The following is a 16,642-nucleotide window of genomic DNA, read 5'->3' as shown; positions in this document are numbered from 1 at the left end:
AGAAGCTTACTGGAACATCTCTGAGGATGAGATTTCATCTGTAATCACTTTCTTACTGTATTAGGCATAGTCTTGCATGTTTTATTTTATTTTGCTTGGTAATTCACTTTGTTGTCTTATCACCTGGAACCACTTAAATCCTACCTTTTGAATTAAATAAAATCACTTTTTACTTATTAATTAATTCAGAGTATGTATTAATACCTGGGGGTGGCAAACAGCTGTGCATCTCTCTCTATCAGTGGTATAGAGGGTGAACAATTTATGAGTTTATCCTGTATAAGCTTTAGACAGGGTAAAACGGATTTATTTGGGGTTTGGACTCCATTGGGAACTGGGCATCTGGGTGTTGGAGACAGGAACACTTCTTAAGCTGTTTTCAGCTAAACCTGCAGCTTTTGGGGGACATGGTTCAGACTGGGGTCTGGGTTTGTAGCAGGCTAGCGGGTCTGGCTCAAACCAGGCAGGGCACTGAACCCCCAAGCTGGCAGGAAAAGTGGGCTCAGGGGTAGTCTCAGCACACCAGGTGGCAGTCCCAAAGGGGGTTTTTGTGATCCAACCCATCACAGGGAATATGAACACCCCATTTCTTTCTTAAAAGAGCATATTTCAACAAGGTATGACAGCAAGCAGGAAAGGCCAAAGAAGTCCCAAAGTACTCACCGTCCTCCAGAAGAGCTGTGGAATGCTGGAAGCTGCTAGAACTTCACAGGCTGCATCAATGATGTCCTTCAAAGGAAAGGGCGTTGGGGAGAAATTAAAATTACTTTAGGATAGTTTCCTTCCAAATCAAGTCTTGTCACCTCCCTTGGAATCCAGGGTTCAATACAGTAACATTTGTGATGCTGGTAGACCAAGTGCTAGCTCATGCCAAACTCCCAGGCCAATTCACTTGTGTATTAGTGCAGATTAACGTGATTGTTAATTGTTTAAGAATGTATTTGGTGTTTACACTTCATGAAAACTCTGGGATGTTACATGTATTGTTTTCACTTATCTGTATCCCGTTATAATGTAATAGCAAACATTTACATTGTAATTACTCCTGTAATTAAATAACCCATCAAATGAGAAAGAAGCCTTGTGTAATGCAAATGAAGAACTGTAGCAGGAAAGTACTAATTTGTGTGCATTTGAAGGCAAGTGGTCATTGTGTGTGATGATCAGAGATCAAAGACTCTAAATGCACTTGTCTCTCTCCCACAGTTAAAGAAAGAGCCCACTGTCAGCTTATTTTCTGTGCGAAGAAGCTATAAGTATGGATTCGGGGAAAAAGCCAGGATCTCTGGACTGTCTGGACTATGACAGGGAATGGTACCTGATGCAAAGCAGAGATCCAAAGACAATCTGGGTACCCTGAAAAGACTTTTGGGAAACTAGCAGTTTATTACATCTCTACCACCATTTGGAATTACAGACTGTGGCTCACCTAAACATATATTTTACCTGCTTTAACCTCTCAATAATGCATTTCCTTTTCTTAGCTAATAAACATATAGTTAGTTTACTACAGAATTAGCTACCAGCATTGTCTTTGGTGTGAGAACTAGAATGCAACTTGACCTGAGTGAGTGACTGGTCTCTTGGGACTGGGAGTAACTTGGATATTTGTGATTTTTTACATAAGTGACCACATATCACTAGGTCCAGTTTGTCTGGGTGGCAAAATAGATTGTCTGTGACTCCATTGTAAGACTGTTATAGTGATCCAAGAGTTCACATTTGGTACTGAGCTGGTGCAATTTAATTACAAAATATACCACCATTTTGGTGTCTCTTCCCTGCTTTGACATTCAGCCCTGAGGTAGGCACTCATGGTTGTGAGCCACTCCGAACAGTGTGGCAATAGTCATTCCCTAAATTGGAACTGCACACCCTAAGCTAAATAAGAGGAAATACACAAGCCCATTTTAACCCGAATATACACCAACTCTCTCTAAAACCACACTCACTGCCAATGAACTGACTGGCATGGGATATGGTAAATCTGCTATGGAAGTAATAGAGTATACTGTCCTCCACACCCTAGGAGCTCAGTGCCATTATGATATATCTTATTCCCATTGCTTTCCAATCAATACTCCAGCATTTGCTCGGAAACCATTGGCCCATCAAAATGTAAGAAATACTACTCTGTATCTTTAATTAGTACCCAGCAGAGATGTTGACAGTTTTCAGAGTTGGAAGAACCATAAAGTTTGTGTTACGCATTTGGAGTAAAACACAGTTGGCCCCACTTTCAGAACTATCTGCCTAAATCGCTCAGTGGATACAATCCCAAACACAGAATTTGCACCCAGAGTACAGGTGGCCAGTTTTGAATATTAGGTTATAATAAATAAGATAACAGACACAATGAGCCTTTGAGACTTACCTGCTGATTGCCTAAGGTATGTAATTCCAGTGAGGTCAGAACAAAGGAAAGCAGCCCATAAATACACATGCAAGCTGTGCTGGCAGTACACTGTAATGCAAAAGATCAGTCAGTGAGTGACAGTGGAGACTAAAAACCCTATTCAAGAACCAGGGTATAGTTCATTATAGAACACATGTAACAGCCCTCAGTTTCCTTAGCACATCACAGACATGTGTCTCTGAGCCACTGCCCCTTTCTGCAGGTATATAAGAGAGGGGATCACCAGCTTCCCAGCTCCCCACCTCAGGCTAGCCAATGTATCTATGGGAAGATAGCAGAAATGGGAGCAGCAGTTAGTGAAGTGCCACACAAAACCACCTAAATTCTTATGAGTCAATGTGTCTAAAAGCCACCCTCCTCCCCCTGCTCAGAATCCTCTTCAAAACAATCATATCAAGAAACACTCAATGGTTGGAAAAATGGGAGGGCTCTTCTTCCACCAACATCTGGCTGACTGACAGCTATTGGAGCTTTGGAATAGTTTGTTCTTGTAAATGACACTGTCTAGTGAAACTGTTTGTGGGAAATGGTGGCAGAAACCAAAAGCTGCAATTGCTGGTGCATCCATGGAGTCAACTTAATAAACAAGTTAAGTAGGATAGTAATAAACGTTCTCAAAGTCATAGGAGTTTAGAGCCAGAAGGGACCATAAGATCATCATCTTTGATCTTCCATCTCTCACAGTCCACTAAACACTACACAGCTACCTCCAAACTAACCCCAACAAACAGAATCAGACCAAAATATTACACAGCCCTTAGGAGACTAGGCAAAATTACTGTGTGCCACAGGCACAGAGCAGGAGGGACCCTGTTGTATCAATGCACAAGGCTCCTGAAAGGCTGAGATATACATCTTTCAGGATAGAGAGAGAGAGAGAGCGCGCGCAGATTTTCCAATCACTGGCCAGATCTGGACCTTCTCCAGCCAAATCTAGTCCCTAGCAGAATAACTTGGGGAAATACATTTTTAATTTGCCTTCTAAACCTACAAACACTTCATTTAACTTCCACTCTACAGAGAAAGGAGCTGAAACAACAAAACTGATGTCACTTACTGGCCAACACTTCACTATGCACTCTATTCAGGACTGGAATTAGACTTACAAAAACAATGGCCTAACCTACCTACCTTCCCCCACATCTTCACACTACCAATACCAGGGAGCCCCCTCACCCTGAAGAGCCTACAAACATGACAATGAGAAACTTACATTTTTCCCCCCACTGCTGAGTGATCGTAGCAGCTTTGTCAGGTACTGGAATATATTCAGCTGGATAGCAGTACTTCCCATTCGCCTGATCGCATTGGTCGACTCCTCTGGGGTTACTGTGTGACGGAGCAAAGCCCAGGCCAAGAGCACAGGGGCATGATGAGAGATGTCCCCTAAAGTCAGCAGCAGATGGTCCATTTCCTGCTCAGAAGACAGGATACAAGCAAAGAAATCAAGACAGGCTGAAAGAAGCCCTGATCCAGCAAGCATTCAGCTGACTGAGGTGTAGCTCTAATAATCACCTAATTCATGCAGATAAATGTCTTGTATAAAAACAAGGATCTATAGAGTTGACCAAGTTCCACTTTCAGGAAGAAACTGATTAGCATGTTTTTTCTGTCATGCGGATTCATACCCTTTGGGGAAGGATGTGAGAGGGTCTCGAAAATAAAGGACACACAATTCTAATGAAAATAATGGATAGCCCCTTGTTTAAATTGAAGTTTGTTGTTTTGATACAAGTGTCACAGTGAAATTATAACAAATGTGAAATTCCAGGTCAGGTGTGCAAAGATCAGTCAGAGCACGAGCAACACCAGTGTTTCCTCCATAACTTAATGACCTCACTGTGCTTTTCTAGCTCCCAAGTATTTTCTTCCCTGAAAACCTTTGAAATATACTACACCACAGATGTTTAATTTCTCCCCATTTTGATGTCCATGTTAAGACCATTCCTTCGCTCCTCCCTACCCTTCCCTAAAACCACTTTCTTATGAGATAAATAGAAATGAATAATTCATTTCCTTCTTACTTGCCCCATATTGTAATGTAGATGTTAGTTCAGTCAATCTGCAAATCCAGAATCTCACAGACAAGTTCTGCCCACAGAGCTCCGGCAGCTCTACTTTGGGCAACCACAACCATCTCTAATTACAGAGGAACTACAAATGTCAACAGACTTATTGAAGGTTTACCTGGTGCATACGCCCATTACTGGCAAATTTATGTTCCTCCGTCCTATCATCCAACACACGTTCATGCAGGGAGTCAATTTCCATGCCCTCCACCAGGATAAGAGCACTGAAGTAGCTGGAGCAGGGGACGGGGGAAGGAAGCAAGAAAAGAAACTCAATTTAAAGATTCAGTAGGAAAGAGGGAAGTAAAGGCTGGATAATGGAACAGTCCATCAGCTTTACATTTACCTACTACTCCCCTGATGAAGAAAAAAATTGTGAAATTAAGAGCAATAATCCAAAGAACATAAATTCTTGGATCTTGATGTGCCAACAGATGACAAGTTAGGTCTTCAAAATTATCTACTGCTGGCTGAACAGTCACAAAATAGGAAAGCCATTTATTCTGATTTGAAGATGGCCTCTCTTCCTCGGCCTGTTTCTACCATGTTACATTCCACATTTTCAACATCCAGATAGCCACTGGCTGTGTCCAATCTGAAGAAACCTTTTATAAACTAAACCAAAGGTCATAAGGATAAACATTGTTTACACAAACAGTGATTTTGGAGGGCACCATCATGAAATACACCTATATTCTGTATTGAACAAGAGATTTGTTCAATTGCACACTAATCCCATACATACACACAAGACTTACCCAATACGATCCACCAGGTGATCCATGCTTTCATCCACCAAATGCCTGTTGGTCTGTCTAGAGCCAAATCCCTGTTCTTTGAAAAGCCTGGCAAAGGTCAGCAGCTCATCAGGTGCCATCTCAAAGTATGCATAGTAAAGGAAGATGACTTCTAGAAGCATGGATTGCTCGCGGAGGCACTGCACAAACCAGTGGGACACCTGGCGCTCTGTCTGTACAAGGAGGAGAGTCCTACCGTTATATGCTGAAACTAGCATGTCAGCTGAAGCAACCTGAACTGGAGAGTGGCTGGGGCAAATCAGTCTGCTCCAATGGTGAGGGAACCTGCTCTTACGTCACACCGGAAATGCTGTTTAAAAGTCATCCCCTCAATGGCAGTTGGTGCATCCCACAACATATAGCATTAAGGGATTAAGGTAAAAATCAATGATATTGGGATTATGTGATCCTTATGCAGCCCACAGAGCTGAAGACAGGATAAATACCTATCCTATCCCAGGAGACACTACCCAAGTTGCCAGGATGCCAGATGATTTAGTTTCACAATTCTGCAGGGTTTATTTAAAAATTAAATAAAACACTACTAAGAGTAAACAGAGTTGGCTGCTTAAAACAGATTATGCACCACTCCAAAATCCTGCTGGTCTAGTGACAGCTCAATGGGCTTTTTACAAAGGGGATCGGAGTTCAGATCTCAAGATCAAAGTCTAGCTCCTGAAACAAGATGTGTTCAGAGTATTACCAAAGGGAAACAATTCCCTTAAATTCCTTAGAAGGCTGGAAATGTCCTTGTTAATTGCATTTAATCATATTCACTTTGTACTCATTAATCAACAATGTAGTGAAGAAAGAAAGTAAAACTCTGATAAAGGATAATTTTTGATAATTTTCAAAATACCATGAGATTTCCATGCGTTTCCCATGTAGGAGCTTCTGCTTTGTATAGATCTTCAAACTGTTTCCGGTAATTAGGAACCAGTTCCTTGTCCAGCTTCTCAACACACTGCGAGTATTGTGCCTTTCAAAAAATAACACAAACATCACTGTAGACGGGTCGGACTCACCCCCGCGGCGCCTCCTGCTGGTGACTCCAGGAATTAGCTCTGTCCAGCGCTGGAGCGCCCTCTGCAGGCCAGTGATCCGCCTGTCTTCAGGCCCCCCGTGTCCCTCCCTGGACCCGGTGCCCTCTTACATGGGGGTGCTGCCCCTGGCAGTAACCCTTCTCTCTCTGGGTCTCCCCTCCTTGGGGAACCCTCAGCCTCTATCCCCACCTTGCCTCAGTATTGGCTACTGCCAGTCATTGTCTAGCCCCACACTCTGGGGCAGACTGCAGTATCAGCCTACTCATCACAGGCAAAGGGGTTTGGACCTGCTGCCTTGGCCTACCCCTGGGCTGCCTCTGCAACCCCTAGTACCTGTTGGCCCACTGCTAGGACGCAGCCTGGGGCTTTCTAGGCTGGAGCTCCCCAGCTCCTCAGCCTTTTCCCAGCCCTGCTTCACTCAGGTACCCGGTCTCTAGCTCCCTGCAGCCAGGCCCATCTCCCTCTGAATGCAGAATGAGACTGTCTGGGCTTCTGGCCTCCAGCCTTTTATAGGGGCCAGCTGTGGCCTGATTGGGGTGTGGCCCAGCTGCAGCCACTTCCCCAATCAGCCCAGCTTTTAGAGTCAAAGCTCTCGAGCCCTGCCAGGGCGCTTTTAAACCCCTCAGGGCAGGAGCAGGGTCCACCCTGCTACAATTACACATACGCATGTATAAGTTTTTTAGATGCATAGTCAGACAAACAGTGTGTCCTTTAACAGTAAGATCAGATTCAGGAAAAGGTTCAAGTATTCACCATGTAGGGGTGCCTCTCATCCTGAAAATAAGTGAGTAGGTTGAGGACACAGCGCAGAATGCACATTCTTTCTTCATAGTAATAGTCAGCAAGCTGTGAAAACACAATGTCATCAGCATCGCTTGCTGCTCTGTCTAACTCTCTCTTCCCTCTCCTTATCTCATCACTGATGCCTCCCACCAAACTGCAGTGACTATGCTCATAAACTTACATTGCCCATGCACTACCTACAATGGACGCTTCAACGTAATGGCATGAGTCAGTGAGATAGTTTAAGTCATCTGACAAAAGCATCCAGTTCACTCTTATGCATGTGCGCGCACACCCCCTTTCATATATTAGAACAGGTTCTGTCATTCCATTGCTAACTCAGAAAGAAAGGAACAAGGCAGAGCAAAAAGAAGAGATGAGATTTCAATCTCTTTCTCCTCTTGGATCCATAATTACATAGGTGTGATCTTCAGTCCCCTTTCCAAAGACATCTCTTAGGATGACAACTGAGCACAGAAATGCAAAGCCGTGGCTATCCTCGGAGTGCTTATTTCTGCATGGCCCAATTTCCGTCAGCACAGCCTAAAGGTCCCTGTACAGAGTAACTGCTCATGCTGTTCTAGTCTATGGCCAGCCACTCTTCTGTAAAGCATTTTGAGATCTGCTGATGAAAATCACTACATAAAGAGCAAGGTATTACTACTACTTCACAAATGAATTAGAAAAATCCCCCCAGATTTGCTCTTTACATTGAAGGGACACTTCAACCATTCCCAGCTTTTCCTGACCAATAGCAAACAAAATTAGTTCATTGCCAACATCTCTTTTTTAAATGAAAATAAGAATGAAAACTACTGACCTTCAACATCAGAGCCTGACTCTGCCTTTCATCCTGCAGGACAGTCTGCAATCAAAACACAACAGAATAAGGAAGTGGCCTTAATGCACCTACACTAGTCACCAAAAAATTCACACTGAAAGCAATGAAAGACATCATTTCTTGTGAGAGGCCAGATTTCAGCGTTACAGAGCACAGATTCTCACTTGCAAGCATGAGTTTACCTCTCACTCCTTTCATCTCTATCCCTCTCTCTCAGACACCTGTCAGTACATTCCTATGGCTAAGAGTTCAGATAAATCTCAGACTCACACCAGGCAGGATAGACTAGAAGATTGGACCTGGACTCCAGATACCTCATTTTCTGTAATGTACTTGAACATCAGAAATTCAGGGGGGAAAAGTCCCAAAATAATTTCCAAATCTGGATTTCAGCATCATGCACAACCATGTCAATGAACCACTGGGGTTAAGGAGGAAAAGAGACAGTAGCATGATTCAGTCACATACTACAGACCTTAAGTGAGTCCCGGGTCCCTCTGTAATCCTCTTGAAGATAACACTGCAATAGCTGCACACTTTGCTCTTCATCCAGCCCCTGAAACAAGAGAGAGATGCACAGACACAGAGAGGAATAAGACAAGGCAGCTAAGTTTATCAAAAGGTGCAAAGTCACTCCAAATATTCAGGCATCTCTTCCCTTTGGAATAAATTCTTCCAAAAAGTGTCAATAAACTGGTTTCCTCTGGGGCTCTTAACAGTTATGGTCAGTAGAGTTTGTTTAAGGAAAGCAGAACATGTACATTTTAAAATAATGTAGACGTGGCTAGTTCAGCTCCAGCAGGAGTATACTGGATCACTTAAATAAGGGTCCTATCATAAACTGATCACCCTGTTCTATTTCTGATTGGAAGGAACCCAATTCTGCGGGTAATTAGTCAAGATTTTCCAACATGACAAGGGATTTTGAGTGTCCAGTTTGAGATGCCTTAAAAAAAGCACGATTTTCAAAGAGCAAGTGCTAAGCACTTCCTGAAAAACAGCCTTTTAGGTGGTCTCAATTTAGGCACCAAAAATTAAGGAACCCAAAAGTCACTAGTCACTTTGGAAAATTTTAGCTTACTGCCTCAGTTCTTGCTTATAATTTAGTTTAGAATAATCAGGATTGAAAATAGCCTTAAATTCACTTCTACTGAACATTAAAACAGCTTATTAAACTTAACTGAGCTTCAGAATTTGATACTCTTATTGTTTTAGTTAAATACCTGTGAGAAATGACCTGACCTGACAAACTCTCACTGCAGAAAAAAGTGTGTGTCCAATAGGGAATTGAAGAAGAAAAACTGTAGGCAAAAGCCTCAGCATAGAGAAAGTAACTCTTTATCTGGGTAGCAGGAGATAAATTAGAAAAGATTACACTTCAGTTATCTTCTTCGGAGATAAGATACACTAAGTCAAGAACAGAAAGCACAAACCCAGGTCTCTGGCTGTGCATTCCAAGTGTGAGGGCAAGAATTAAACTGCCTAGGACCTCTGCTCACCAAAAACTTGCTGATCCTCAGGCCCAGTTCCTTCAGTGGAGCAGCCACATCTTTATCAGCTTTTACTTTTTCGGCTGAACTTGCACTAAAGAAAGAAGAAGACCCTTTTAGTCATGAAAATGCACTAAAGACACAAAGAGGCAAAACAAAAGGCTTAATTCCAAAATCCCTGGCTTTTGTCAGTTTAAAAATCAGACTTTTCAGTGATTGTTCTGGCTTTTCTATATTTAATATACATACTGTAACCTCAATGCAGAACTTGCTTGGCACAGTTCACTTCATGTGCAACGAAAGGGACAGTTAGACCTTAGACTATCCCATGCTTTGCTGCACATTGGGCTACCCGCATTTGCCATTCTTGCCTGTCAACTGCCCTTCTCTCTAAATCTTCCCATTTCATGTTGAGGTGCTTGATGTCATTCAGAACTGTTCATTTCCATGTTATTGGCCATCTTCCTCTCTTTCTTCTTGCATTTTCTGGCTTCCATTCAAGGGCGGTATTTGGTAAGCGTTCTTTTTCCATTCTCAGCACATGTCCCAGCCACTGATGTCTTCTTTTGTAAATTATTTGTGAGAGAGTTTCTTGTCCAGTAATTTTTTTCACTTCTTCATTCGTCTTCCTATCTCTATATGTTATTCCCAATATTCTTCTCAGACATTTGTGATGAAAAGCATCCAGCTTTTGCATATCTTTCTTGGTAAGTTGCCATGTCTCACTGCTATATGTTGTGATGGCAATAACAATTGCTTTGTACACATTCAGTTTTGTCTTGAGGGAGATGTTTATGAATTGCCAGATGTTTCTGAGTCTTCCAAATGCAGCATTTGCCTTCCCGATTCTTCTTCTTCTTTCCTCAGAACAAGTATCATCTTGGCTGATGGCACTTCCAAGATACATAAAATTGTTCACCTTCTCCAGTTTCTCTTCTTCAAGTTTGATTTCTGTCCCTGTAGTCCCCATAAATATGACTTTACATTTCTTTGCATTGTATCTCAAACCTATCTTCTCCATTACTAAAAAAATCATTGCAGAAGCTGAAAAACAACAAGGCACCTGGGTTGGACAGCATTCATCCTGAAATGCTTAAATATGGAGGCAAAGACGTGGAATCAGTCATCTGTTCGCTGTGCAACAAAATATGGACAGAGGAGAAAGTGCCGGAAGAATGGACCCTCAGTATCCTAATCAAGTTACCAAAGAAAGGTGATCTAAACAATTGTTCAAATTGGAGGGGAGTAACACTTCTATCTGTCACAGGAAAAGTATTAGCAGCAGTCCTCCTGAACAGAATGAAAGGAAAGATGGATACCATCCTACATGAACAACGATCTGGATTTAGACAAGGGAGATCATGCACAGAAACTATTTTCACCCTGAGATGGATTATTGAGAACACAATTGAATTCCAAGGCAGTCTTGCAATCAATTCTGTGGACTTTCAAAAGGCATTCGATAGTGTAAACAGAGAAATAATGTGGAAAATACTGGAACAATATGGCATTCCAACAAAATTAATAAACATTATGAAGACATTCTACGTCAACTCAAAATGCTGAATTAAAATGGAAAATGGATTGAGTAAGCCATTCAGCATCAAGATAGGTGTAAGGCAGGGATGCATCCTGTCTTCATTTTTGTTTATGCTAGTCATCGACTATGGATTAAAACAATGCAACAGTGATACATATGGCCTAAAATGGAACAATACAAGGCTATCTGATCTAGACTTTGCTGACGACATCACTCTTATCAATGAAGATGCCAACGGGCTACAAAAAATGCACAAATCAAGGTACGGTTAGAGCTATAATAAACATAGATAATCATTCTCACTCTTTCAATGTGAGAATCTGGATCTCACTTTGAGAAGACTAAGGGTATGGCTACACTTACGGTTTGCAGCGCTGGTAGTTTGCAGCGCTGGTCATCCAGCTGTGCAGGGCCAGCGCTGGTGTGTGGCCACACTCACAGCTACCAGCGCTGGTGTGTGGCCACATTTGCAGTATTTGCAGCGCTGTTGGGAGTGATGCATTATGGGCAGCTATCCCAGCATTCAAGTGGCCGCAACGTGCTTTTCAAAAGAGGGGGGTGGAGTGGGGTCTAGTGTGACAGGGAGCGGGGGGAAAGAGAGAGGGGATTTTTGGAGCCAACACTGTGTGTTTAGCTTCCTGCATTGAAAAATCAGAACATGTTTCTGACCCCTTAGTCTTAACTCTTAATTGCAAACAGCCTGCAGCCAACACGACTCCCCGCTGTTTCACTCCCTCCCTGCTTGCCTCTCATTTGATTGTTTACAGCCAGGTACAGATGATCACAGCAAACAGGAGCTCTGTTTGTTTTTTTATGCAGCCTCTCTTTGTTTTGTTATGAACGAGCTCCGATCGGAGCTCCGTTGCTTATCTAAAAAACAAACAGAGCTCCTGTTTGCTGTGATCATCTGTACCTGGCTGTAAACAATCAAATGAGAGGCAAGCAGGGAGGGAGTGAAACAGAGGGGATTTTTGGATCGGAGCTCGTTCATAACAAAACAAAGAGAGGCTGCATAACAAAACAAAGAGAGTAATTTATAAAAGCATTCTGGGATACACCTTATACCCTGGAGGCCAATCACAGCGCTGGTGTGTGGCCACACTTGATGACCAGCGCTGCAGCACCAGCGCTGGAATCCTTATTCCCCATGCTGAGTGAGGTGTACGGCCAGCGCTGCAGCCAGGGAGTTGCAGCGCTGGAAGTGCCCTGCAGGTGTGGCCACTTACTAATTGCAGCGCTGGTGGAGGCTTTCCAGCGCTGCAACTCGCCAGTGTAGCCATACCCACAGTGTCAAGAGGAGTCGTTCCTCTGCATTGAAGCTTCATCTTTAGGTAACCTATAGAGGCACTCTAGATTCTGGTACATGATTACTGTAACTTTCAGCAAGAGGCTGGGATGAACAGGTATCTAACATAGGCTGGGAGAAGACAAGAACTTGTGTTATTTCTACACGTGGTATTTTCATGCCAAAATAATATTAACTGCACTGAAGGACCCCTTCTAAACCTCTCCGCTCCATGTGAATAGTGAACCCCCTGCAACCTGGAGGAAATTGGCATATGAAGGGGGTAGAATCTATTTTTGCTGCATCACTGGGAAATATTCAGCACGTTCTTCTACTAACCAGCGCCTGTTTATCTAACACACCTATCAGTGTAGTATCTAGGCGCCTATTATCAGATGCTAGCATCAATGAATTACTGTACCTGGGAGGTTTGTAGTATGAAAGCCCCTCTAGTAGCCTCTGCCAATGCTTGTTCAACTCTGCTGCAATCTGACCCTAGAAGAGAATAAAATAATACTAAATGGACAAATCTCCTTATTCTGCCCAATATCAGATTTGTTCAATTTAAACTAAGCAATGAAATTCCAACAGAATAGGACAGCCACAACACAAGACCAACATGAACAACATCTGTGATTCAGACTCTGATTCAAGGTATAGATTGTCTGCGAAAGAACAGCTTGCTGCTTTGCCTAACTGTGGGAAGGAGAGGGGAAGGAGGAGACAGCAGGCTAGGCTCAGAAATGGATTTGGATTTCCAACCTCTGGGGACATTCTTGTTATCATGGACTCCATCCCAGGGAGTAAGGAAGCAGGCTGCTCCACTCATGAATACCCCAAGCCAGCCAGTCTGGAAAGCAGCACTTGTGTCCGCTCCAGAAAGGGAACCACCTTTGCACATATACCATTCCAGTGCTGCAGCAGCTAACAAGAGAGAATAAACAAGGAGTAGAAGTAGAGGAACAAAAAACTCACAGTAAAAATATTTTGGGGGTGAAAAGGGGTAGAGCAGCAAAACATGATTCACTAGCATTCAGCCACTTACGTACAGCAGGGTTATCAGGCCACGTGTTTATTCAGTAACAAGTAAAACTGCCTAGCAAGACCTCTACTTACAGGTTCTCTCAAAGCCGATCTGCCCAGCAGAATGGTCCAGAGTTCTCTGCTGCTCCTGTAAATAAAGAGAAAAAAAACAAAGTTCTCTCTCTAATTTAAACATCGCTCAAGGCTGATGTTCAGCCTACAAGCTTTTCAACTTGGTTTTCACTTAGAGCACATAAAGTGGTAAGAGATAATGAGCAAACCTAAACCAAAGGGAAAGCCCATTTGTATCAGCTACTGTAATTGGTTCAATCCAGTTTTGCTACCTGGATGCCTACAGTTAGTTAATGTAAGGAAACCAAACTAAGCATGTAGAGATCTTTCATTCAGTTGTGTTCACTGCTGTTCACAGCTTCCTCCTGGGATGGAACAATATCAAAGTAAGGTGAGAAATTCCACCAGTTTCCCAAAAGGCACAAACTTTGCCAGAACTACTCAGCATAGCTTAGCTAAACTAAGCCTTTTGTTTGTATCTGTTTCCCAAACACTCACTAAGAACACAGAAGAAAAGGCAATCAGTCTGCGTTAGGAAGTATTTCAGATCAAATCCTTATCCTACCAGATCTCAGAAAGGAGGTGCAACTCTGAAAAAGGTAATGAACAAAATCTAGCTATTTAAAATAGCTGTGCAAACAGCAACCTCCAAAATACCACTTTCTGGAGTTTAAGGAATTGATGTTCTGGTGGCAATGTAATCCAAGTCAGGAGTTAAACTAAACCATAAAGCCTTCCATGCAAGGTCTGTCTAAAGATGAACAGACAGGTTATGTGAAACATGCTCATCTGACAGTTTCTCAGATTACCATCTAGAGAACCTAATCATCAGATGAGCTCCCGGGATAGCTAGAATAACAGAGAATGAAAGTGGCAGCTCTGAAGTTGTCTACACCTCCAGAGAAAGTAGCAAAAGCCACCAGAGGCATTATTTTGTAAGACTTAAAGAATGAAATATCTGCAGCCTGATTTGATGCCATTCAAAATAAACCTGGGAAGTTAGAATTCTATTTTGAGTAAATTAAGGGAGTGTCTACATGAACATTTACTGCATGGCGAGCTGGGGTGTTAATCTACAAGTCTCCAACATGCTGTGCACTAACTGTCCATGTGGACCTTTCTGCTGAGTACTAAAAGTTCTCTACCGTACACTGATACTGCTGTCAAACCACAATACGTCAATGTGCACAAGGGAACTTTTTGTGCGCAGCAGCACAATCCACACAGACAGTTCAAATGTGGCACACTGGAGCACTACAGATTTATACGCCAGCTTGCTGTGCATTAAGTGTTCATGCAGACATGCCCTAAATCTGGAATTGCACTAAAATCCACTGCTAAAGAACATCTCCTGATATGACTAAGCAACAAAATATGGGTGCAATCCCTCTGTCCCATGCAGAGAACTGAATGACCATAGAGTTCTCCCAAGAAAGGAATCTTTGTAATGCAGAAAATCAATATGCCTCAGCCAACTCTGTCTCATTTCCACTCCTGCCAAATCTTCTCTCTGATTAAAACAGGCCTCTGATTCGGGCCAATTTACTTATTTAGACTCTATGCTATTTGAGACACCGACTTTCTCTTACTATATATTTATACAGTGCCCAGCAAAATGGTGGTTCTCTTCCAACTGGGGCCTTGGCACTACTGTAATGCAAATAATGCATAACAAAAATCTTACTTGGAGTCAGGCTTTCTTTCCATCGAGTTTGAAGGTGTTACAGTTCTCATTTCCAGCAAGACTCAAAAGCATTTCCAAAAACAATGACGACTCCTTCTGTGCAAAGTGACCCCAGAGGCAGCTTATGTAGAGCAAAAAATCCTATGTATTATTTCATAGACTCATGGAAATGTAGTGTTCAATTAAAAGGGCAAATCAGCTCCCAGAATATCACACTCATGATAAAACTATCCTTGTGATATAAAAATCTGATCTCTGGCCTCAAGCCTTTGTAAACTTTTAGAGTTTTAACCTCCAGGAACAGACTATACTGCATCACATTCTGCAAAGCAAAGTGGATAACATGTAATTTTTTGTGTCTGTCATACACACAAGAATGTTGTGTATAGACATACAACTGAACCAATGTGTCCCCTTCTAGAGATGTGCAACTCTGATGTAAATGGAGATTTCAATTTGGCAACAAAATCCCTTTAAACGGTAGTTCTATTTTAGTTAAATCACACATGCCACTTTGCCTTCTAAAAAAAAACAGAGAACAAAAGGAACACAAAGAAAATGTTAATTCACCACTAGTCTCTGTGCCACCTTTCCCAAATAGTTCCTGTCCCTGCTAAAGAATATATTACCTTTCCAAACATTTAAATTAGGAGGAAGAGAGGCAGATCTACACTTCATCAGCATCATTAATTATTAAAGTGTTTTCTCTCCTATACAGCTCACATCATAGTTGGATTGCAGTTTACTTGGGATTTTCATGTTAGGTGTTTACAAAAACTTGGTCATTGGTTCCATCAGGCTCCCCCATACTCCATTCAGACAACTTAATCTTGAGCCTCCAGGCTAGGCTCCCTTATGCCACCTTCTGTTCAGCTGTACATGCTCCACCTCACCAGACTAGGACCCAAGACTAAGATTTAGGGGAGCCCAAGCTCCAGAGAGTAAGTGTCCACAGCCAAATGGGAGGTCTTGCTAGTATGGTTGGGGTATTAAGTCTCTAATAAATTGCTGCAGTGGCCCTAAGAGATCAGGAACCACTTGTTTTATTGCAGAGAGGAGGAAGGTGGAGAGGATTGCATGAAAACTGATATTCAACTTGGCCATGATCAGTTGTGGTAAAATAGATTTGATGTTAGTTAGTAAAAACAGATGGTTTCTTGGGGCTCTACAACAGCACCCCACCAATTCCCCTTCACACACTCACTAAGCAGGAAAAGGTCTCAAACACGGATGCGTTCATTACATCCTGAGGGGACAAATAAGAACCAAATGGAAGTAGAATATATCCTAATTACCCCTGGGGTCTACAGTCCTCCTCAGCCCCCATACACCACTATTTCCAAGAGCTCTTCAATGGATTAAGGTCTTAAAACACATATAGATTTCATGACCACATGGAGAACCCTCTGTTTTGATGTTTGCAAACAGGCCCAGAGGAAGTCATTAGGTCAGCTCATTTAGACAGGTGAGAAACAAGGCAGAGATTTCCACTAGCAGAGCAGCCCTGCTTGTGGGCTTCAGTAGAGCCCAGCGGAACGCAGTAACAGGCAGCAGGCTGGGAGAAGGGACTCTGGTGTCAGGGCAGACTCCATCCCAATG

The 16,642-nt window shown here is 42.6% G+C and overlaps 1 protein-coding gene across 1 annotated transcript in view; it reads right to left on the bottom strand.

Moving 5' to 3' along the window:
- NUP188 (nucleoporin 188) overlaps positions 1–16,642 on the bottom strand; it is a 50,748-nt gene that overhangs the window by 33,470 nt on the left and 636 nt on the right. Inside the window, 12 exon segments of the mRNA XM_044993097.1 lie at positions 615–729; positions 2,375–2,464; positions 3,630–3,830; positions 4,604–4,718; positions 5,244–5,455; positions 6,142–6,261; positions 7,079–7,171; positions 7,929–7,973; positions 8,425–8,505; positions 9,449–9,533; positions 12,686–12,759; positions 13,381–13,435. Of these exon segments, the coding sequence (XP_044849032.1) occupies positions 615–729; positions 2,375–2,464; positions 3,630–3,830; positions 4,604–4,718; positions 5,244–5,455; positions 6,142–6,261; positions 7,079–7,171; positions 7,929–7,973; positions 8,425–8,505; positions 9,449–9,533; positions 12,686–12,759; positions 13,381–13,435 (1,286 nt within the window).

Source organism: Mauremys mutica, chromosome 18 (genome assembly GCF_020497125.1).
Source record: "Mauremys mutica isolate MM-2020 ecotype Southern chromosome 18, ASM2049712v1, whole genome shotgun sequence".
Taxonomy (NCBI): Eukaryota; Metazoa; Chordata; order Testudines; family Geoemydidae; genus Mauremys; species Mauremys mutica.
Note: the sequence above shows the minus strand (reverse complement) of the source record. Positions and strands in the feature narration are given on the sequence as shown.